The 24539-nt window shown below is 32.3% G+C and overlaps 1 protein-coding gene across 1 annotated transcript; it reads left to right on the top strand.

Annotated features, from left to right (window-relative positions):
• Positions 1-5827: 5827 nt before the first annotated feature.
• LOC132728285 (putative tyrosinase-like protein tyr-3) lies at positions 5828-15939 on the top strand. The gene is made up of 9 exons (XM_060713907.1): positions 5828-5967; positions 6628-6762; positions 7094-7215; positions 7992-8100; positions 8930-9030; positions 10823-11096; positions 11633-11820; positions 12959-13380; positions 15418-15939. Exons 2-9 carry the CDS (start codon positions 6631-6633, stop codon positions 15570-15572), a joined length of 1503 nt encoding a protein of 500 aa, XP_060569890.1. The 5' UTR covers positions 5828-5967; positions 6628-6630; the 3' UTR covers positions 15573-15939.
• The last annotated feature ends 8600 nt before the right edge of the window (positions 15940-24539 follow it).

Below are 24539 nucleotides of genomic sequence, written 5' to 3'. Positions count from 1 at the left end.
GCCAAAAACAGTCCGCTAGGTTTATTACAGGCGACTATACCACCAGGTCCCCAGGGTGCATTCCACAAATGCTTCGACCACTCCAGGAAGGAAGGAAAGCAAACAGACTGACGATGTTTTATATGGTGGTTGGGACCAGTCCTGCCTTACCAAGACTACCTGACGCCTGTCCGAGTAAACAGACGCAGAGTGAAGACTAAGACTATTGAGAATTGTGCCACAGAAAACATCTAAAAAAACAGGTGATAAATCATTGTAAATGCTTAAATTTAAAACTGTGCAGTGTAAAACTATATGTTATAATCATTTTTTCCCACGAACAGTTGTCGATTGAAATAAATTGAGCGATAGTGTTGCGCAAGCTTAGACAGTAGACGGCTTCAAATCAGCCGTATTACATTTGGACTAACTCCTCCCTCCCGTTGCATATATATATATGCAGCTTACCTTCCAGATCCAGTGACCAGTTTATAAATATATCCTATAAGATCTCACACCCAGCCTATTCTCAAACCTTTCATTCATGAGCAGTTTATTTTTTTATTTGAAGTGCCTATGATGTCATCAATTTGTGCGCATAAAAGTTTAGTTTCTGACAGACATGTCTGCTGCTGTAAAATGAAAAACAATGCATAGGAAAGGATATTTACATATGTTATTACTTAATGTAATTTCATACAAATTGCTATTACCTTTGAAATCTTAAAGCAGGTATCTGTATCCTGTAGGGTACTTCATTGTTATGTGAATGTCATATGACAATCACTTCATTAAACTAAACAATTTGAGATTCTTGATTTTTAAGATCCGTACCGCTCAAGCCGGTGCTAGGGCCGGGGCGTGAGGGATGTTGCACTTATTCATTATCACTCATATTTAAAATTGTTTGTATTATTATATGCCGACGACACTGTCATTATAAGTGAAAACGAATCTGTTTTTCAAAATTTACTTAATGATTTTAATCTGTACTGTTTAGAATGGAAAATGACCGTGAATATTTCTAAAACTAAGATTATTGTGTTTGGAACTAATAAACCAGAAAACTTTAAATTTCATTTAGGAGGTTTAAATATTGAAATAGTTAAAGATTATAAGTATTTAGGTATTCTCTTTTCTTCATCGGGTAGTTTTCTAAATGCCCGTAAACTGATTGCAAGTCAGGCAAATAAAGCAATGCACCTTCTGTATACGCGAATCTTCAATTTGGATTTGCCACTTGATATTCAATTAAAACTATTCGATCAAACGATTCTTCCAATATTGACATATAATTGCGAGGTCTGGGGTCACGAAAATCTAGACATGATTGAAAGAATACATACCGATTTCCTTAGAAAAATTACTAAAAGTAAAAAGAGCACCCCACATGTTATATGGTGAACTTGGACGATATCCACTTGAAATTGTAATCAAATCGAGAATGATTCATTTTTGGAGTAAACTATTATCAAGTAATACAACGAAAATATCTCACATCTGTTATAATCATATGCTGAACTCTACTGTTAACTACAAGTGGTTAAACCACATAAAAAACATATTAAACCAAACGGGCCATACATATATATTTGGACATATCAAAACTCGCTCTTATTAACCAATACTTATAAGCATGTAAAAAGGGTATTAATTGATCAATTCGTACAAAAATGGCACAGTCAGCTTGAAAATTCATCTAAAGGTATAAACTATAGGCTATTTAAAAATGATATATCATTTGAAGCATATCTAAATATACTACCAAATAATCTAAGGTTCACTCTTTTCCATTTTAGAACAGGAAATCATAAATTACCTGTTGAAATAGGAAAGTGGCGCAACTCACATCTTCCATATGAAGCGCGTAAATGCAATCTTTGTATGTTAAATGAAGTCGGTGATGAATTTCACTATATGTTAGTGTGTCCTTTTTTCTGTTTTCAAAGAAAGCGATACATCCCAACTTACTTTTTCAGTAGACCAAACGTGTTGAAATTTAAGGAATTATTATCAACAGAAAATTTTGATCTTCTTAAAAATATTGTATTTTTAGCACGTTCTATTATTGAACACTTTAAGTCTAATAGCTAGAACAAGACAGGCCTAACGATTTTCTAAGTTAAATCCAAATGAATTCAAGTTCTTCCTCATTTTCATATATTGCTCCCTGACTATCTTAGTAACGAACGATTTAATATTTGAGCCGTGTCATGACAAAACCAACATAATGGGTTTGCGACCAGCATTGATCCAGACCAGCCTGCGCATCCGCGCAGTCTGATCAGGATCCATTCTGTTCGATATCAGTTTCTCTACTTGTTATAGAGTTTGTCAGCGAACAGAATGGATCCTGATCAGACTGCGTGGATGCGCAGGCTTGTCTGGATTCATGCTGGTCACAAACCCATTATGTTGGTTTTGTCGTGACACGGCTCATTTATAGCCTTTCTTAGCGGTTGTAAATATTTGCAATATCGTAGTATTGTCTATGTACGTGAAAAGCGTGCACCTGTAGTGACGTACTAGTATTTTCTCACGCCACCTGATATTCCTTTGCATTAGTTTTCATTAGTATGTATGATAATTTGATAAATAACTATACAATTTATAGAAGAAATAATAACAAAATGTGTTAATTTTTTTTTCTTTTTTTTTTCTTTTTTTAGTATCATAATGCTCTACTACTCTTTTGTTACACCTTTTCTAGAAGTAAACATATATATTGTATTTCATACATGTATGTACTTGTACTTACTATTTATCAGTTAATCATAAATGTATATTTGGAAACATAAACAACATTTCAGCAGTTTTGACAATATAATTACTGTCCCCATGTGATGAAAAAAGTTTAAAGTAGAATTTGTATTATGTATCATGTTACCCACTCTTTATGATAATCAGTCATATTGTTACTATTGTGACGTGGCTTCTAATAAAAGTGATTGTTGTTGTTGTTCATACAAATTGCTATTACCTTTGAAATCTTAAAGCAGGTATCTGTATCCTGTAGGGTACTTCATTGTTATGTGAATGTCATATGACAATCACTTCATTAAACTAAACAATTTGAGATTCTTGATTTTTAAGATCCGTACCGCTCAAGCCGGTGCTAGGGCCGGGGCGTGAGGGATGTTGCACTTATTCATTATCCCTCATGTACAGACTCATTCAAACCGAGTATGCAGTTTTCATGTAATTTTGTTGTGATTAATGCTTCCATGGTATCACTTTGTTCCCAGATTATTTTACAGAAGAGGGTTGTGCTTTTCAAGGATGGAAATAGAGCTGTTTTAATTGTTGAATTTCAGCCAAATTTTACAGAAATGTTATATTAAGATTAAAGTGTACATATGTAAAGAATTTTTATAAAGACATAATTTTTATTTACACTAATTAAGACCTCTTTAGAACTTGTTTGTACACGATATACATGTATATTGCGAGTGATAAGTAACATGTCTATAATTATCTTTCGACAATAAAACCTATGATTAAAATCCAAACTAGCTTCCGTTGTTAATAGAAATCCCTCCAAGAAAATGTCTCAATGGAAATCTGGGAGAAAGAATGTGGCATAGAGTTTAACCTCTCTAAACGCTAAGCCAAAAACACCAACGTATCTTACATGGACTCAATCTTGACTCTCATTCATCGGCCAAAACCCTGGACTCGACATCTAATTTGATTTTTCGTACACTGAACAGATGATCTCAAGAATTACATTACAACAAATGCCGATATGATCCTTGGCTTTATTCAGAGAAATATCACTACAAACAAGAATGTAATTAAAACATTGCTACTAATAATGTCAGTTAAAGAGCTCAATCCAGTCTTAGGTTGAAAAAGCATATCCATTGTCTTAGGCCCAACACAAAATCTAACATCCGACTTGTGGATATTGTAACGTTCAGTGAAGGGCGGCTAGATTGGTAAAAAAGGATTGTTCCCGGCAAGCCAGTAATAATGTTATGCTGTAAGATCTTGACTTCGTTTAACTTGAGCATTACAAACATGACTTCAGACTCATCATATGCTTTAAGATAAATTATAACTTAATAGTAAACCCAACACTACCAACCAGATTTATAGACATGCATGGCTACTCACCGGATTGTGATTTAAAATGACTTGAGCTTAAGTATAAGCATCAGGGATAGTGAGACTAAAAATTGTAGGTTTTAGTAAGTAGATGAATATATGTTAAACTGTTACTTGGGTTTGCCCAGAACTGTGCGATTGCATAAAAATACTAATACAAATTCATATGGTTTGTTACATCATTTCTCCATTACATTACAAATGTTTAAAACATGACCATTTCTGATCGAACGCACATATAAAAAGACACCAAACTTCTTTTTTTTATATAGATAAATCCTCCTTAAATAATACATCTAAATTTCACCTGTTCTGATATCGTTATTCGCTGGAAACGAGTGCTATAACATTTGTTTTTGATAGATTGACAGAACACAGGCGGATTTGAGCTACTTGATTTATATAACCTTAACGGTATACATGATATAGAGAGCATTGAGCGAATCTCAAAAACAAAACTTGTAATTTATAGTTATTGTACGTATATCTTGATAGGACTATTATACTTATCATGTCTTTATGCAGTTCTACATCAACTTATACGTTTAACCTTCATAACCTAGACATTCTCCAAAGCAACAATGAAAGACAAAATCAACCCAAATCAATCCACAAATAATTTGAAAAAAAATTAATGTACTGAAAAATAAAGTTAAGTAATTAAATATCAGACAAAATATTATTTTCTATCTTAATTGTCTCCCAATTTTCGATACGTCAAACCATTATATCGATTACATATTTATCTATTTTTCTTACAGAAGTTGCTGACTGTACAGTATGTATATACTTAAAACTTTATCTTATTTTATCTTTAAGAAAGTCATCATGTATGATTGCACGGATTAGTTCGTAATCAGCAACTTCTTAATTTGAAGCGGTTTACAAGAAAAAGAAAACTTTGATTACAATTTTTAAAGGTGTCCCATCTATATAAATAAGGGATGAATCGAGGGATTTTGGTCTATTAAAATATATGGTCTTTTGGTCTTCTTTTTGTTTAGTCGGTCATCCTTACGCTATACAAGGTAGACAAGTATGCACTGTAATTTTGTTCAATTAAGCCTAATTGAAACAACTTATTGACACGTTAGATGAAACTGATGATCTTAGGTTTCCAACATAATGCCTTGGTAACGACAAACAGAGTAGGCTCTGCATTGTATAATTAAAACTATGGTCTTGGGATCTGACGATCGCCAGCCCCATTAAATATAGATCTACTCAATAATTTTATGCTAGTAAGTTAGATTAAAATCATACTCGGGGCCAATGAAAATAAAAATAAATGAAATAAAAATATATGATACCCTAACTAATCAATTTAGTGTTTAAAATTAATATTATGAACATTCTATTTACTAGACTGATTAATAGAAGCTAAGCACTAAATTGTTAACCAAGTATATTTTCGATATGTTAGTCTGCATTGTTCTACCCATAAACAATTTATAAATATTATTTGTTTGAAATTCTTTTTGTCCAACGGGATGGCAATTTCTAAAAAGAAACATATCGCATTTTATGTTGGTAAATGGGCTTCTATTAATCAGTATAGTTAATCGACTGTTTATATAAATAGTTTCAAACACTTAATTTATAAATCCATTTATAAAATAACAATTAATTGTACAATTAATTTTTGTAAATGTTAACCAATTAATACTAATCTGCACATAATGCAAATTTAGTTTCAAATGAACACAAGACTCACTACCTTTAACACACACACACAAGAACAGTGAATGATTTTATATGACTTATGATATACCCATTTAATTCAATAACACTCATTAGTATCCATTGAGGACTGTGCGCAGTAGTAGAAGATATATATATAGTCGAGGGTTTTCGAAAGACTGCGAATAGAAAACTGATAAGGTAAACTATTTTTTGAGACATTTATACCATATGCAAAGTCATGCTTAGTTAACTACCATCCCTGAGCCTAAAGCAGCAGGAGAACATACAGATGCGAGCATTGCAGAGTGAAATCAGCCGGCATATATGTGCCATGTGCCATCTGTTTATGAGATACGCTGTCAATACAGTCAAACATGTTAACAAAGACAATTCAAAACAGAGACCGAGCATGACCTTTATAGATAAGTTGCCTTTATTTGGAAATAATGTTGTTCTTATTTAATCAATGAAAGTTTTTCGAAAAGTGTATTTCATTTACAGGGTGATTTTTATTCGGAGGTGGTCTTTTACACAGGGTTGACTGTACTTATTTCGAAATTGCAACTACATAATTAATAGTTTTGGCCAGATCAAAAAATAGACAACTTTATTTAATATATTAAGCACGGATAGAGTAAAGTAGAAATGAAAAAGGGTACACGCATACATATTTTTCAGTTTGAAAAATTTTCGAACTGATTATTTCAATATAGGCTATCAGCTAAAATTCTGTGATCGGGTTTCAAGCCCTTTGCAATTTCAGCCTTAGTTTGTTTTAATTTTAACTTGTACCTATTTTGTCTTCTGCTTAAAAATAACAACAACAACAAAAACTTAATTATTATTTTTTTATAATAGGTAATGATGTTGTCCCATCTGGTATACATGTTTGTTATGTTTGTTGTTTCGAATTACATCCAAGCTTATCAGTTCAACATAAGTCTCCCGGACAGTGCGCAGTCAGAGATTGAGAAATGCATACAAAGGTCTAGAGTAAGTTTTGTCATTCTTTATTTTTAATTATCGATATCTCCACATACGCGTACTGCATTTGATACCCCTTCAAGCAAACGTAAGAGACCATTGTTGTAAGGAAGCTAACATAATCTTGCTATGGAAAAAAGCCATAGATTGCCTAGCCATATTGAAATAAAAATTGTACAATGATATAAAATTAACAATCATATTATATGGTAAAGCTTTTGCTAATTGATTTACCATTTACTATATCAATATTCTACTTTTGTTTTGGTCAATCGTATAGCATTGTGCAAACAATCATCTTTTAGATGTAATAAGCATTATTATTTTTTTTAACCATAAGAAATCACCAGCAATACATTGGCAAGCAGAAATGGCTTGCGGCCATGAATTTTTCACTAAGCTCGGACCAAACAATCTTACAGATGAAGATTGGGCAGTTTTCAAAACAGCGACAGTTGACGGGTAAATGCATATCTCATTATCTGCAATATTATGGCTATTCTCTAAGTAATTAACTACCAAATACATTAACATGAAAATCCTCTTGGTTAACTTGTTTTACATTTTGTCAAAATGACCGTCTGTCACTGATAAATGACCAAAATATTTTATGACAAACGCTATTTATTAAATCGTTGTTATTAGTACTAAATAGAAAAGAATGTCCTATTTCAGGTACATTATATATATTGCTTCGTGGACAAATTATTTGACCTTTAATTTTCAACTAGGACGGTACTTATAATAGTTAGATTAGATTAGATTAAAAGTCAAATTTTGAATGAATCACATGTAATCTTTATGCACTTAAACATAAAGTTTTGTTTCTTCTTTCAAAATACGTAGTAGTCACATTAGACGTTAATCAAAGCTGTCTCTCTTTCCATAATATCTAGTACGTGTCATGATAATTTGAGATATTAAACCTTGTCCATAATAACCAGTAGATTCATGCGCTTCAGTAACGGCTGAGTGGAATAGGCGTTCTTAATTCAGTACATGTACATGTCATTTTTCAAATTTTCATTTATTTAAAAAAATATCACTATTGTTTTATTTTTTCCAGCAAAAACACATTCTTCGACAATCTCAGTTAAACTTGATGTTTTGTGTAGATACTTAGATTAAATTTTATTTCAAATGATAGAAGTATGTTACCCGGGGTATTACTGAAGTCTTTGTTTGAGAATGCCGCTTTCAATCTTCAATTTCAACTTCTTATAGATTTTCAATTACAGTTTCGGTTACACTCCTCCACTTTTTGGCATAAGTACAAGGAGGGAAGTTCGAACATTGTCAGAAGAAGAATGGACAAATGTGACTGATGTTTTCAGAGAATTATTCGAAGTAAAAATAATTCAAAAATCATTTTTTACATCAAGGCTGTAGAATTGTTGTGAACGATTTTCATTAATTTCTAGTATTACTTTTCCTGTTACATTGTTAGATTCAGACTTTATTCCGAATTCTAAAATTAAAAAATATACAAATGTAATAGCATTCACTATGGTTAAATCCGAACCTGTTTTGTAATTTGAAACATTCGGAAAATTAAAAGCATGCCAAAGAAAGCAATGAGATTAGACCTGTATGATTCATTGATATGCTAGGACATCATAAAATAGCCTGAAATTCCATAATATCCAACCAAAAACGGTACATTAGAATGAAACACTACGATATATGGCGCACCATACAAGATAAGTATAGGTTTTGACTGTAAATTATTCCGTTAACAATATGTACAGCTGTATATCTACATTTTTTATTTTAATGGAATATTGATGTGATGCTAAACCGATTTCACTGAAGTCTGCATGTTGAGTATGTTGAAGATATTGCTTATTATATTAATCTATTATGTATTTTTGGAAATAAACAAACTATCAAATATATGTCTGTTATAGATGATTACCCATAAAAAACGTTAAGGTGGTATTATTGATACATTTTTTTATCATAGTTGATAATCATTGTGATACATGCACCCCTGAAATGTGAATACCTAAAAGAAAAATAATGCGAAAGGTGCTTAAAAGTTCATGTATACTGTAAGTACGGGTTGAATACCCGAATATTTTTTAACAACCACCAACATTTATCTTTATAATGATGCCCGGTGTGTTTCATTGTTTGAATGGTCCTTATTAGCAAAGTATTTGTCTTTTACTTGCAGTCAGGAATCCTTCAATCATTTTCACGTTTGCACGGAAAAGCAACATTGAGAGCTCACAAGGGAGGTGCGTTTTTACCATGGCATCGGGTTTTTCTTGCTCAGTAAGTTATATGTTTTTGGATTATTGTTTTCAACAACGTTCTTGTTTTTGTTATACGCCTAAAATATTTCGGCGTATAATGTCATGCACCTGGTCGTCTGTCTGTCTGTTAAAAAGTTTCGTGTCCGGTCTAAATCTTTTAAACGGTGTCAAGGAAAATTGGCAGAAATGTTAAACTTCCTCAGGTCAAGGTCACAGTCATTTTGTATCAATTTCAAAATTTCGTGTCCGCTCTGGATACTTAATGACAGAAATATGACATGATGTGCAGAACACAGATTTGGACTGCCTGATATCAAAATTGGCCGCGCCTCGGGGTTTATTTGTTCTATATAGACTTACATAGGAAACACATTAAGGTTTCATTGTGAGAAACTAGAATGTCCAGAGCTTTGATATTTATCACGTAGCATTGCCTTATTTACTTTTATAAAATTGACATGAATCTTGCCCCTTGGTTTAATATTGCCCCGTCCTACGGGTCACCTGGCTAATATTGGAAAAAACACATCTGAAACTACGATGCCCTGAGCTTAGATATTTTGGTTGTTACATCACTCTATGGACAACACAATAACTAGTATTATATTGGCCCCGCCCCAGGGGCACTTGACTTACATTTGAAACACACACAATCTGAGACTTATTGTATGGGACTAAAATGCCTTGAGCTTAGGTTTTTGGAACGTATCATTCCTTTATGGACCACAAAATAACATGCTCCTAATGTCAATATTGCCCCGCCCATGGGGTCACTAAGTTGTATGAGAAAATACATTTCAGTCTTATTTTATGGAACTACAATGCTAAGAACTAAGATATTTAGCATATATCATTACCTTGTAAACCTCTGAAAAACTGACATTGGCTCGCCCCGATTTATATGAACTTATATAAATAAATATATTAAAACAAATCTAAGTCATATTTTGTGTAATTACAAAGCACAGAGCTTAGATATTTGACATGTAGCATCAATGTGTAGATTTCTACAAAAGTTACATAATTCATGACCATCGCGTCAAATTGGCCTGGCCCAGGAGTCACTTGCCTTATGTAGACTAATAAAGGAAAACACATCTTACATCATAAATACTATGGTTCTATATTTTGCAAATATCATAGTCTACAAGACCTCTAAAAACGTTTTATAATCCTTGGAGGTCATATAGTATCATAAGGATAATAAAGATAAAACATTTATTCCAGACATGATTCTTTATTGGATCTCTACTCTAATTGAAAGATTATTCATGATTACTCAAACAAATTTAATTCGGACATATATTACTCCACATTTGTAATATTTACAGTACGTTGTTTGATATTCGATTGCAAAGCAACTGATTCTTATAGGATTTTGAATAAGACGCATGATTACTGTGGAATGTCACGATTGATTTTGCAAGTCACCAATAAAAACGCTAGAACATAAAATCTTTATCATACATCGGCTTTACACTTCAGGGCCAATTTTTTTTTTGCTTTGTTGCAAAACATATTTACATTTTCTTCGAATGGTGGGACTATGTTTTCTCATCTCCGTATACAAATAATGGACTATACAACTGGTTGTAGCTTAACTAGATTTAATCTTAAAGTAAACACTTTGTCTCCACCCCTACAGCGGAACTGTTTTGCATTCGGACAAACGCTGCGGTGTGAGAGCTGTTGCATTGCATTGTCATAAAACATCTGAATGTTTCGATCTATCCATTTTGTTTTGTTTTCTATAATGTTAATAAAGGAAAAACCCCTTTGTTTTAACACCTTTGATGTTTTCAATATTTTAGCCTTGAACAAGAGATGAAGAAGATTAATCCTAGCGTATCTTTGCCATATTGGGACTATACAATTGACTATGAAATTCCACAACCTTATGACACTGTCTTGTGGACTCCATGCTTCTTTGGAGAGAACAATGATACAGTTACATCAAGTTCTTTCAAATTTCTGTACGGAGCTCATGGCGCTGTGATCGCACGGCAATTAGCGAAAGATTTCTATTCTACAAGACTGATTAACAAAGCAGACATAGAAAACTTAAAAGGGTTTTGTCATTTCAAGGTATGGTATGATCCATGCTATTGTAAACAGATGCATCGGTCATTTTTAAAAGGCGATAATTAATGTACCATTAGGTGTAGTACTTGTGACTATTTCTGTTGTACCTTTAACAATGCAGTGTTCTTGTTAAATACACTCTTCGAAAGATGCTTCTGTAATTGGGCATTTATAGTAAAAGATGATTACATGTACTTTTTTAAAGATAAATCATACTAAATTTATGTATTTCAAAATACTGATAATTTATACAATATACATTTTTTTCTGTTGTTCTTTTTTGTTTGTTTGTTTTTTGATCACCACTTTTAGTGTCGGGGAATAAATACCTCTCAAGCCAGTGTGGGGGAAGGGGTAAGGGGAAGGCCATAAGAGATGTTTCACCTTTCACCAGCTCTGAGGAATATCATCAATAAAGACGAACCTGAGATTTTAAACTGACTATTTGGAATGCGTTTTGTTGACTTGACTCTCGATCAACTATTTTACCTTTCCTTATGTCAATAAAACCAAAACTGATATCATCATATTCATTGCAGGATATTACAACGGGTGTTTCCAGAGAGGATACAGGCCATAACTTAGAATCTCTTCATGATAGCGTACATGACTACATTGGTGGAGATATGGGAGTTGTTGAGAACGCAGCATACGATCCGATATTTTGGTTTCATCATGCATTTATTGATTATATCTGGGAGACATTCAGAGAGCATCAAATAGAAGAGTAAGATATTGCACATATAGGTTAAATGTCTGGAGAAACAGTAATCCCTCGGAAGCATTAATCACAAAATGACATTTGCAGACTCGGTTTGATTGAGTTTGAACATGAGGGACAATAAATAAAGTGCAACATCCCTGTCACGTGCGATAGCAACGACTATAATGGTACTCAATATTCAACACCTTAAATATACTTACAATATTATATTTTCGGGCTTCGAGAAAATCTTCATCAAATCTGTATAGACCTATTACATATAAAGGTTCCATGATGACCGCGGTATGAACACATCTGTGGATGGTTTAAAATTAATGAAAAATAACCATTTCATGTCAAATGTTGAATTTAACTTAAGCCAGTACTAGGGGGCGTGGACCGTTGCTTGCATCTCCAGTACCGTCCATAAACAGGCCGAACCAAACCGAACCTGCAGCATTTTCAATTTTGACGTTTTACACTTTCTCTAGAGAATGTATCTCTCTTTTTTGCCACCAGTATAAAGTCAGAATCGAGCAGTCAGACCAGGCTTAAATTTTGCTATTTCGGACATTGTTTAGGGATTCATTTTCTTTCTATTCGTAACATCAGCATAATACTGTGTGTTTGTGGTAATTTAGTTTAAAGAATTTCTATTTGACTATTTTCTAGTTAGGTGGTAACAATATTCCTTGCCTGAATAATATTGAATCAACCTTAGGATTTGTTGCCTGCCTTTTGAACTTGTCTTTTGACAGCTTGTCAGTGATAGTGACAGAGAAAAAAGAGAATCCCTAAAGAACGCCCAAACGACCAAATTAAAAATGTTGCAGACTCGCTTTGAGCCTGTGCTAGGGGGCTTGGACGACAGAAATTTGCACTTTCTTGAGGGATTCTTTTTTTCAATTTGGATATGACCTGAAGACTTAACCATTGCACATTTTTCTACGTTTAAGACACACGCATCCATTTACGCTATTCTTTCCGGTATCGCCAATGAACAGGCTATGTCAAAAAGAATATTAATGTTGGTAGTTTATTTTTGTATTTGTATATACACCATCACTAAGACTTCGAATAAATTATTTCAAATTCAAAACACAAATTTGGCGGGTTAAAGTTAACAATTATTTTAGATAGGACTCATTGTTACCAATTTTAGATGTACCGACATAGACATTGAGTCTGACTATAGGCCAGCAAACGATATTGGATGGGATGACATTATAAAACAAGGTCCGGAAGATTCACTGTTTGGTTACAGTCACTTGAAGACTTTAGATGGACTTTGGCGAAATTGGACAGAGATGTTCTTTACGTATGAGCCCCAACCGGCCTGTGGAAGTACATGCAGTGGCGAGTTCCTTTATTGTGATGGCGAAAAGCGATGTTTATCTCGGACAAAAGATGCCTGCAAGATGCAACTCCCGACACAAAACAAACGTAAACGAGAAGACAGGAATCCACTTGTACCACAAATACCCTGTGAATCGGGAACGAAGATTAAAGGAATAAAAGGAGATGGTAGAACAATGCATACGTCAGAGGCTGAATGTGAAAACATTTTGAAAGTCGAAAGACAAGGTAAGTGCGCAAATCATGAACACATTCACGGATGTTTCTAAATCTAATATTTCACAATTATAGCTCGTCTGAGGTCAAAGTCCTGAAGATGAGCTTTGTGACCAAAATTTGTCTAGTCTTCTGTCAGTGCGTCCGTGGTCAACTTTTCTTCACACGACTTCTCTTTTGAGACCCTGGATCAAACTTTATGAAGGTTTCCTTGGATGTTTCAAGCATAAAGCTCTGCAAAAATTTTTGAGATGATGTTGTTCCATTGAACATCTGGTTCAGAAGGGCTGAAATAGATTTTGAAAACCAATTCTGTAAAAATCTTATTTTCTTTAATTGCAAGGCATAGAGATTAGATAATTTTTGTGTAACATTATCAAATGAAACTTTACGAAAATAATTCAAATAATAGCTCGGGGTCAAAACTGGTCCCGTCCCAAGGGTCATGACTTTTCCTTATATTAGTTACTATAATTGTTTTCACTGAGTAATAGTCACCAGTCATGTTTTGACATTTACACTATTTCAGATACTAATATGACCTGTGTGATATCAGTTTAAGATTTAGATTTTATATCTGCTTTTCATTTATAGTTTACAATATCAAATATTCCGTGTCATTAAGAGCATTTATAATCAGGATTAGGGCCATCATGCCCCCCTTGTTATGCTTTAAAGTTGAATTCTATATAGCCGGCTAGGGGGCGTGGACGGTAGTTTGCACTTTCCAGTACCGTCCATGAACAAGCTCAATCAAACATTCTGCAAATTTTCAATTATGCCGCTTTGAACGATCTTTAGTGATATTCTTATTGTCTCAATTTTATCGCAACATCAGCGTTGTTTGTGCCGTGTGTAGGTCTTAAAAAGTCGCCCCGCACAGTCAACCAGAGATGTATTTTGGATCACTCGGACGACATTATTGTTGTATTTCATGTACTATCAGTTCTTTCTTTTTGGACTGTTTCTAGTTGGATGGTCCCAGTATTCCTTACTTGATATGTTGTCTGCCCTTCGGTGTCTGGTCTGTGATATACAGGCTTCATAAGATCTGACCCCCTTACAAAATTCTATTTAATTTGGTTCCGCCCATTAATGTCTCGATTAGAGCATACGCATCCTTTTTCTTGGGGACAATACGCCGCTTTTCATGCAATGGCACAAACGTGTGACATTTATTACCGCCTTTTGCGATTTTTTTTTTAATGAAACATCACCATTTCTATGTATAAATGTTTAATTCAACTTAAGCCGATGTTAAGGGACGTGTACGATAACTTTCACCTTACGGTACCTCCCTGAACAGGCTCAATGATATCAGCCTGCAACATTTTCAATTTTGCCGTTTTCGGCGTCTTTTAGGGATTCTTGTTTTCCCACATTTCTTTTTAACGTTAAAACCTTTGAAAACAATTACATTGTATATCTTCCAATAGACAAAATTTTGTTATAATGTTGTACAGTGTTGTTATATTTTTCTGGTCCTTTGAGATCAGTGATTCTAATATTTTATTGTGTTGAAGATTGAATATTGCTTTAGACGGTGTTAGGGTGCGTGGCAGATCTCACATTTTCCATTATCTACCATTACCAGACTCAATCAAACAGACCGAGTTTTCAGTTTTAAACTTCATTTTCGTTACTTTCTTTCGATGGACCAACCGTTTTCAGATTTTGATAATTTTTACAACTTTCAATTTTAAGCTAGGCAAAATAATAAGTTCGTTCTGTGATTATAAGTAAATGTTCAAATATATTGCCAAAATAATGCTGTCATTGGAATGCTATCTTTTCCAAACATTGTGTTATGGGATATGTTCTACTTGCAAGTAGTTTCCTAGTTTACTCGTTTCAGTAAAATAATTTTTTTTGGTTCGGTGCCTTCTTAGTAATTTGGAAGTGTATCTGGATTGTGTCGGGGTCAGCGTTTTGTGAACTACATCTTTTTGTCTTGTTGATGTTTGTTTTCATTGTTTGATGCTTATATCTGCTAACTTTTTATTTTAACTTGTTTTATATAATGTGTGTGTTTTATTTTTCATATCTAAGGACCTCAGCAACATAAGAGCGAAGATAGAACGTCTGAAACTGTTACGTTCGTTGGCATCGGAATACTTGTGGGAATATTTGTCTCTGTAGTTCCAACGATAGTGATCCAAATTAAGAAAGGAAAGAAACGTCAAAAGTACGAAAATCTACAATAATTAAAATACAACACAATGTTGTTTAGCTGTTTTTTATCATCATTATTATTTTATGACACTGATTCATGTATCTAAGCTTCTCTTTTTCTGTGGAAATGACTAGAGCATCGTGAGCTGGACTTTTGGGAATCACATTTAGCTCCATTCAGTCGAGCTGTCAAATATAGAAACGTGTTATAGAAGGTTATTCATGTAAAATGCTATTTTTTCGAATACGCAATTATTCGTTGTTGTACATGTATTTACTGTCTTTACTGTAACACTGATAAAAATGTTTATGCATGCCTTTTGTTTTCATTTATATGTATGTATTTCTTTTTCGTTATTTATATCAATTAATCATATTGTGTGTTTTAAGACATTTCAAACTAAAAACAAGAACTGTCCGAGCACAACGCGCTCCACTTTTCTCAGTAAGCAACTTTGAAAGGGAGCAAACTTCTACAAACGTGTTTTGCAAGTTGGCAGACTTTGAAAAAATATGAATAAAATTGACGATTATTGATAAAAGGGCAAATATTCTAGCTAAATAGGATATTATTAAGCAAAAATTGTCTAAATGGTTTGCAGTTCAAATTTTATAAAATAACATAACTATAATATGCATTGAGATATGTCTGCAACTGTTGCCAGCCTGTAATAAATCAATTTATATGATGAATACAAACAGTAGACAGTTGTCGTATGTTTACGTTACATAAGTTTATTGTTTGCTAAATTGCGGTAAATCGCAAAATCGTAAGATACTACAATCGAGACAAACATTCAAAAGAACGCTAATAACAATATTAAACTACTTTTACACCCTAATATAAAGAAGGTAGTTTTCATACAAAAGATTCCACGCTTGTTTCACCAACTATTCACATCAATTCATACTGCAGTAATGAACCTAACACAGTCGGTAGAAATCCTACAAGGAATGCGGCGCTTGGCGCGCCGACCAATATAAATATAAAAGGAAAAATTACTCAAAACTCGTCATAACTCCGACAGGATATTAGTTATCCTCAGAAGGAATATTTAAACAATAGTGCAGGTATCCATCTCATCAGACACGGATGTGATCGATTCGGCACTGCATGAGGGGGGACTCAAACATATCTTTAAAATATCAAAACTAATTATCAAAAAATCATCTTCTTCATGGCGCGCAGTTATTTAATTTTTGGAGAAAAATATATAAATATTATTGTACACATGTTTTAGCAATAATAAAACAAATTATAAGAATGCTTACAAATAAGTATCTAGTATGGAACACGTGTCGATAGTCACCTTCTGCGGGATGGGGCAATTAGTAAAGCAACATTAGTTTAAATAAAGTATTTTGTATGGAAGTCAAGTTAATATTTTATTTACCTCTTGTTAAATTTATGAGGAACAATTTTATACTCTGTGCTTCTTTCTTCGGGTGGTTAACACATGACGTGCTTTGAAGCATGCCCTTTATAGGGGGAATAATTTGCTTGTTTGTCTATAATAGTATTTTGTAAATAGATGTAAACTTAAAATGTCTGTACATATTTCGTATTTAGTGTCATTTCATGGTTGGATGATCATAGAATTATCAATTTAATGTTATTTTTTATTGTAATGCGGTTACTGTGGTTGAAAACAATGAAGTTACACGGATATGAAATCAGATCTTCAGATATAATACAAACAGAAAATGTGTTTGAAAGATTATGCTGAGTTAGAAATTATAAATTTATGACATTGTATTTCTTAATACTTTCGAGTTTGAAATATTTAGGACATATGTTATTATAGTATAAATAATTCCGTTAACAAATCAAACAATAATTAACGAACCTTAAAAAGCAGTTTATAAAAAGGAAAAAAAATAGTATAAGAAGATAATAAGAACTGATTTCATAATCGGGAACTTCATTCTCCGGTGTTCAATAATACGATTCAAATAATTAGTGTGTATTTTTATGTTTCTTTGCTTTGTATTATAAATCCTTTTACTTTTGGGACAGTTATAAATCCTTTCATTGTTTATTTTTTTTATAATATTTCATCAAAACAAAAAAAAAAACAAAAAAAAACATGTACTTTCGAAATTTGGCAAGTAGTGCCTGGTACTCGTAGATGGACAACCAATCAATTGAGATAAGTATTATTTATTTATCAGGCCGGGAAAAGAAAAAATTGGGGTTTTTTTTTGTTTTGTTAAATTGATAAAAAACGTGGACCAAAACGGTAGGACCCCAAAATTGTATAAAAACAACAATTGACAGTACTTTTTAATTATACTTAGTAATTTATTAAAAAAATAATAATAATTAAAAGGATACCACCCAAAATTGGCTTATGCAGACAAGTTAGAGATTGATAGTCATTTTTTGGTGTAAAGACTGACAGGGATCATAAATTTTGTATATTTTCGTTTAGTAACTTATTGTTTAACATAGTACTGTGCCGCTATGATAATGTGAGAGTGACGTTTCATTTTTGTGTATACAAAAGTTTACAACCTTTCTCTGAATAGGTAAAACAGGGTATTTAGAAGCGAATATGATTCAAGGTAAGAACAACAATTTGAAAGGCCTCAATGGCAAAGTTGGTAAAGTCAATAGGATGCCATACAAATTAATTATTTATCATGCGTTCGTTTTGAATTTAGAAACCTCCGCAGATGTGTACATATGGTGGTTATTATGGAACCTTAAAATTTAATATGTCACGGTAGTGCAATTCCATGAAAAGCGGTGTATGGCCCCAAGCAAAGGAATGCGTGTGCCGTTAGCGAGAAAACAATTAGCGGAACTAAATAAAGTGAAATTTGAAAAGGGTTCTGAGGTTATGAAGCCTACATATAACAGACAATACTTCAAAAGACAAAACTGTCAATAAAAAGACAAACCAAAATCAAATAATCTATTCTCTCTTATTTGTTGAAGAAGTAAATCTCCGGTCCAAAATGATGGACAAGTCAACTGATATTAAGAATATAGCAATACGTATTAATGTAAATCATGCATAAAGAACGGGAAAATATTTTTTTATTATTGTTTTACAAAGTTTGCCCTCTCGTAATTATATTTTGGTAATATCTCAAAAAGCATAATACTTATTTAGTATTAAAATTGTATCAAATTTTTGTGAATTTGAATTTGTAATATTATTGCTTGTTACATAAATTTGATAGCCCTTATTGTAAAAATGATGAAAAACCTTGGAATCACCCAAAATCTAGATTTTCCATGTTTACATGTTGTCTCTTACATAATTTTGGTGACAAAATAATGTTTCGTGGCATTTTTTTTAATTAACCCTTTACTTCATGAGCATTTTGTGAAAAATGGGCGTTTTCACTGAAAAGCATCCTGTTACAAGTTCAAACAGCTATGAAACTATGCACAATGCCTTAATACTTAAATGAAATTTGGCATAAATGTTCACTGGACCATAGCCTCTTCTGTAACACCATGCTCAATATTAAAATTCCTGTAACCATGGCAACGGGGGACATCTTAAAATTGCCAAAATCACCTTTTTGCATTGTTTTTTTTTTTCATCAAAACTGTTTTCAAAGTTCTGCAACTTCTCAATAGATTGAGATAGAGTGAAATATTTATCAGCGTTGGTAACACGTTACCTAAAAATCTCCCTTCTGGCAACCCCTTGATGTACATTTTTAATAGGGGGCGCCGCCGAAAAAGTGATAACTTTTTATCATCATTTCTGAAACTAAAACAGTGGTTGGGGCCTAACTAGAGCATATTTACACTGTTTGATTCCTGAAAGGAGGGGGGGGGGGCGAAAAGTCATCAAAACACGTCTATATGAGATTAAGAGGTTTATTGGTAATGTTGTTTATATTCATATTAAAGAATGTTCTCAAATGAATAAAGAATTAAAATTAAATTAATTACGTAACATTTTTTTAAATCAGGTTATACTATTTATTAACATTTTTACAAAATACTTCACTTAGTACTTAATCTTAATATATGTAATATTACATGTAGCTTGTCATTAATTTGGTTCAGTACTATCCCTTTACATAGAAAGTCATATGATTGTAGGATTAGTTGGAAATCAGTTACTTATTTATCTGTTTTACATAGAAAGCGAAATTTGACGAAGATAATGTATTTCGATTATTAAAGGTGTTCACCCAATGAATAGGGGCTTGAAAGAAGTTTTGGTCTCCATTTCTCTATTATCTCTCTGTAACAAACTCAATGAAAACGAATTTTGCAGCTTTTAACTATTAGCTTTTGCTTTTATTGCTCTCAAAGGATCTTCCCTTTCCAGAATTACATTATAAAAATTCAACAGCAAAGGTCTATAAAGGACAGAATATAATTTTATGATAAATTAATTAAATCATGCCAAACATGTAACCCCTACAAGGTAATTTACATCTGCATTGAAATTATTCAAAACATCTGACACTGATGTCACTATTATATCTATTATAACTTTATACATATCATCTGATTTACTTAATTACCTTTGACCTGTAGATAAATTAAATATTTTGAGATAACATAACAGATACTTTAAAAACTATCATTTTAATACCTATTAGATATTGTTAGGGAATCTGCGTAGACAGTAACTTGGGCAAAGCAGACATAATTTCGATCGAAGAAAACTAGACAACGACAAGGTACACTCTTTACTTGACTTTTTATTGTTGCTTTCTTTTTTTCGGACATGATAGATAATTGTTTTATATAAATCGATTTAATTCCAGAATTATCGTTTTAGAATTTTTAGATTTAATAATAGTTATGGAAAACGATGTTTGGAATTCAAGCCTTCAATGTAATCAAATTCATAACAAATGCAATTTTATTGTTATCTTCTGACTTGTATTAAGCAGTTTACATTTTTATTTTATTCCTTTCATTTATTTATTATGGTGTTTATTTTTAACTTATTATAATTATTTTTCTCATTTTTACCACATACCTTGACAATTTTTTTTCTGAGAATAATACGGACCTTTTTGTGTTTTAGGCAAATATGTTTACAATCTAGCAAAATTGACGCTTATCCTTTTTTTTGCGAACTACATCGATGCATATGAATTTTAAGATTGATCTTTCCAGATAGTGCGAGGTTTCTGAAATTGAAACTGCATTTCAAAGGTCTAGAGTAAGTTTTAACTCTATTTATCTTTTTATTTAATTACAAAAAAGTAGCATGCAATCTGTTTTGATATTCTTAAATAATTAATGATAAGTTAAAATACGTACATCTTACTTTACAGTGTGAGATTGCTATGTCCATAAACAGGTATCTCCTATAATATAATCACATAAAATATTATATTATTATTTTGATAATTGTAAAGTATTGTTCCAACAAAGTGTCTTATGTAATAAATAACTATCATCTTAATTTATGATTTAAAGATGTTTCACCGGCTATAGATTGGCAAGCAGAAAATGGCTTTTGGTCATGAATATTTCGAGAAACTTGGGCCAAACAATCTTACAGATGAATGATTGGCGTGGGCAATTTTTTTGAAGAAGTGAAGGATGACAGGTTCTTATAACATTCTATAAATATTCTAAACATCTGATCATATATTTGTTGTTATTATATTATCATTATTACATTTACTTTCAAACCTTGGTCATTCAATTGACGTATATCTCACATTGTTGCAATTTTAGTTTCGGGCACACGCCTCCACCCTTTGGCATAAGCCATAAGACGAGAAGTTCGCACATTGTCAGAGATCGAATGGCAAAATGTGGTAGACGTTTTCCGAGAATTATACGATGTAAGTCAAGTTCCAAAGCTATTGCTTTGTTTTAAACCCGGAATATTTCATAATTTCGTGAACACTTTATAATGCGACAATTCCTAGGAAACCGATTTTCAATGCCAAATTTGAGATGATAAATAATGCATAAAGATGATTCTATGGTTAAAAAATAGGGTCGTTCCAAACATGAAAATGCCATTTGCTAAAATGTAATTACACACAGCTGTACACTTTTATTACAGTTCTCGGTATTTTCGTTACAATGAAGAATTTAACAGCAAAAACATATACATTTATAAAACTTTCCATACATAATATTTTACTCCTGAAATCAAAGTTTTCATAGTTTTAATCATTGCACTTTTTAATTAAAAGTAGGCCAATAAAACATAAAGACTATGCAAAGTTTAAACGAAAATTCTATTTTACAATTTTCGTTTTGCCTTTATGTCAAGATAGTACAAATTATAACATTTAATATGGGTATGTTGTTAAGTCGTTTCTGAACTAATATCCTTCACAATATGTCTAGATATTTTATAAATATTTTATTTGAACTATAGAAACGTTATAGTATTTTCAAAACGTGAACAATATTTTTTATTTATAGGTATGATACAGGATAAGAACAAAATGTACAGTATTCAGAGCATTTTTGATGAATTTATATTTCATATTCTTATCATAGGGTGTATATAGGGTTAGGTATTTTAAGCAATCGTATTTCCTTTAAAATGTTGCTTCTTCAAATAGAAACATTTTACGGATAGCTAAATATGCAAGTGGATGTGTGTTGCCTGTGTGAAAAAATATTTCATTCCCAAATAATTCTTTTCATTTTGCATTTTAATGTTGTACTTACTTATTTATCAAGCACCTTCCTCTTCCTTGCAGACAGGAGTTCTTCAATCATTTGGACGTTTGCATGGGAAGGTGAAATTAAGAGCTCACAAGGGAGGTGCATTTTTACCAATGGCACCGGGTCTTCCTTGCTCAGTAAGTAATAGGCTCGATGAATCTGTCTTGAATAATTTAAATGAATTTTGAAATGACAGATTTATTGTTTTTAAATTCTTTAACAAAACAGGACATTGTTAATTTTCCTTTGAGATAATAATAAGATGGAGACTCCACTTGTTTATGCCTTTTAATGATATTTTTTAACATTGAAGCTTTGAACAAGAAATTGAAGAAAATTAACCCGAGTGGTATCCTTACCCTTACTGGGACTATACAAGGACACAGAAATAGTTCAACCTTTTGAAGCTGTGTTGTGGGACGCCATGGCTTTTTTTGGAGAAAAAACCGGTACTTTCAGATCAGGTTCTTTCAAATTAATGTACGGTGCTCATGGGGCTCCGTCTGTCGAGGAAAACTGGCGGATAAGGCATATTTTCTACAAGGTTGATCAACAAAAAGAAGACATTCAAACTTAAAAGGGTTTTGTTTTAAGGTATGTGATTATTTGATAATATTTACAATTTTCCATATGGACAGCTAATTTTATCATTTTCGAGATTTGCAAATAAAAATCATTTATAATCAATATTTAATTGTTCGTCACCGATTTATGTTTTTTGCTAAAGACAATCATTATTAGTTTTAACATAGTTAGATATTAGTAATACATCTTTTTTTTACGAATATCTGTTGATATTATGCCTAGATAAGATATTCAAAATGTGTACAATGGGTGTCATTGAAAAAAAACCACATAAAACTGCTTTGTTGGAGCTAGGAAAATTATAGTAACAAAGTCTATCACATCTGAATAAAATAAAGAAATGGTATGATTAAAACATGGCGATTGTATTTAAGACATCAAACATTTTTGATCTGGCAGGTGCAAGATAATCATATGGCTCATATAATCTCGTGACAAAGTTTACAGTAAAAAAAACAGTATCTGTTTATTTTAGGACTATAACAACGGGCATTATAGAAGATAAAAATGAACGTAATCTTGAAACTCTTACACGGATAGCGTACGATGACTACATTGGAGGGGAGATATGGGTGTTGTTGAAATCGGCGTACGATCCGATATTTTGGTTTCATCATGCATTTATTGACTATATATGGAGTCATTTAGGGAGCATCAGACAGAAAAGTATATATCTATTTGAGGTTTCTGTGTTATTGTCAACGATGTCGGTGTATATGAAAACTTTAATTTCTACAAGTGGCTAACGGAAATAGAGGATATTTGTTTGTTGTGTGTGTAGAGATGAAATTTTAATTTCATCGAGTGAGCTTAAAAAAACAAGTATTCTCACGAGTGGCGTAAAAATTCTCACAAGATTAAAGATTACATCTTACACAACAAAAAAACAAATATTCTTTTTTATTTTGTGTTAAAAACAAGTTTAAATTAATTTCTGAATATCAACTTGAAATATTAAAATCTGTTTCCTCAACTTGTAGCATCGATTTCAGACAAAATTCTCATAAATAAAAGTAGTCTTGAGCTAAAAAAAAAGTTTAAATATCATAAGAAGGAATACTTACTCGTGGATTGTAGAAAACAATAATTAATTGTTGACATATGCGCATTCATTCAAAAAGCGACTAGGAATTTGAAGACATAAATTTTTTTGAAAGACTGTCTTCATGAACGTTTGGTTTATTTACTCATCCTTCGGGGGGCAGATGACTGTCATTGATTTTACTCAGTTTTACAGTTATTGCTAGTAAGACCTAAGATATGCCAAATGTCATGTCGATCAAGAGCACCTTTGCATGATGTGTAATTAACAGACAGTTACGGGAAAAAAAAATAAAAAGGTAGAGGGTAAATTGAATGAAGTGGAAGTATGTTTCTCTCTTTGATAACGGTTTGAAATTAATTTACTTATCAATAACAGCTTTGCTTTGCTCTAATCAGTCCTATATATGTTGAATTTATACGAATAAATTGAGTGAGGTACCACATGGGGAAAAATCTTAAGAAATATAGTCTCGTCATTGAAAAAGTGTGAAATTATATTATGATAAATTTTTCACTGTGAAATTATCAAATATGATTTTCACGGATAAACCAGTAATCCACTCAAAAAGCATAAAATAAATGTATGTAATGTCATTGTTGATTTGTGATAAAAAAATGATGAAGAAATAGCTCTAACTTTGTCAATGATTCTTTAGCAAATTGCATTTTTAAAGTATTAAGTGTACGAAACATTTATTTTTCAGGTATTACTTTCCGTCTACAATTCCGAAACTATAGAACT

This window comes from Ruditapes philippinarum, unplaced genomic scaffold (assembly GCF_026571515.1).
Source record: "Ruditapes philippinarum isolate M1 unplaced genomic scaffold, ASM2657151v2 ctg693_1_1_1_1, whole genome shotgun sequence".
NCBI lineage: Eukaryota > Metazoa > Mollusca > Bivalvia > Venerida > Veneridae > Ruditapes > Ruditapes philippinarum.
This window is presented reverse-complemented; position numbering and strand designations above follow the sequence as displayed.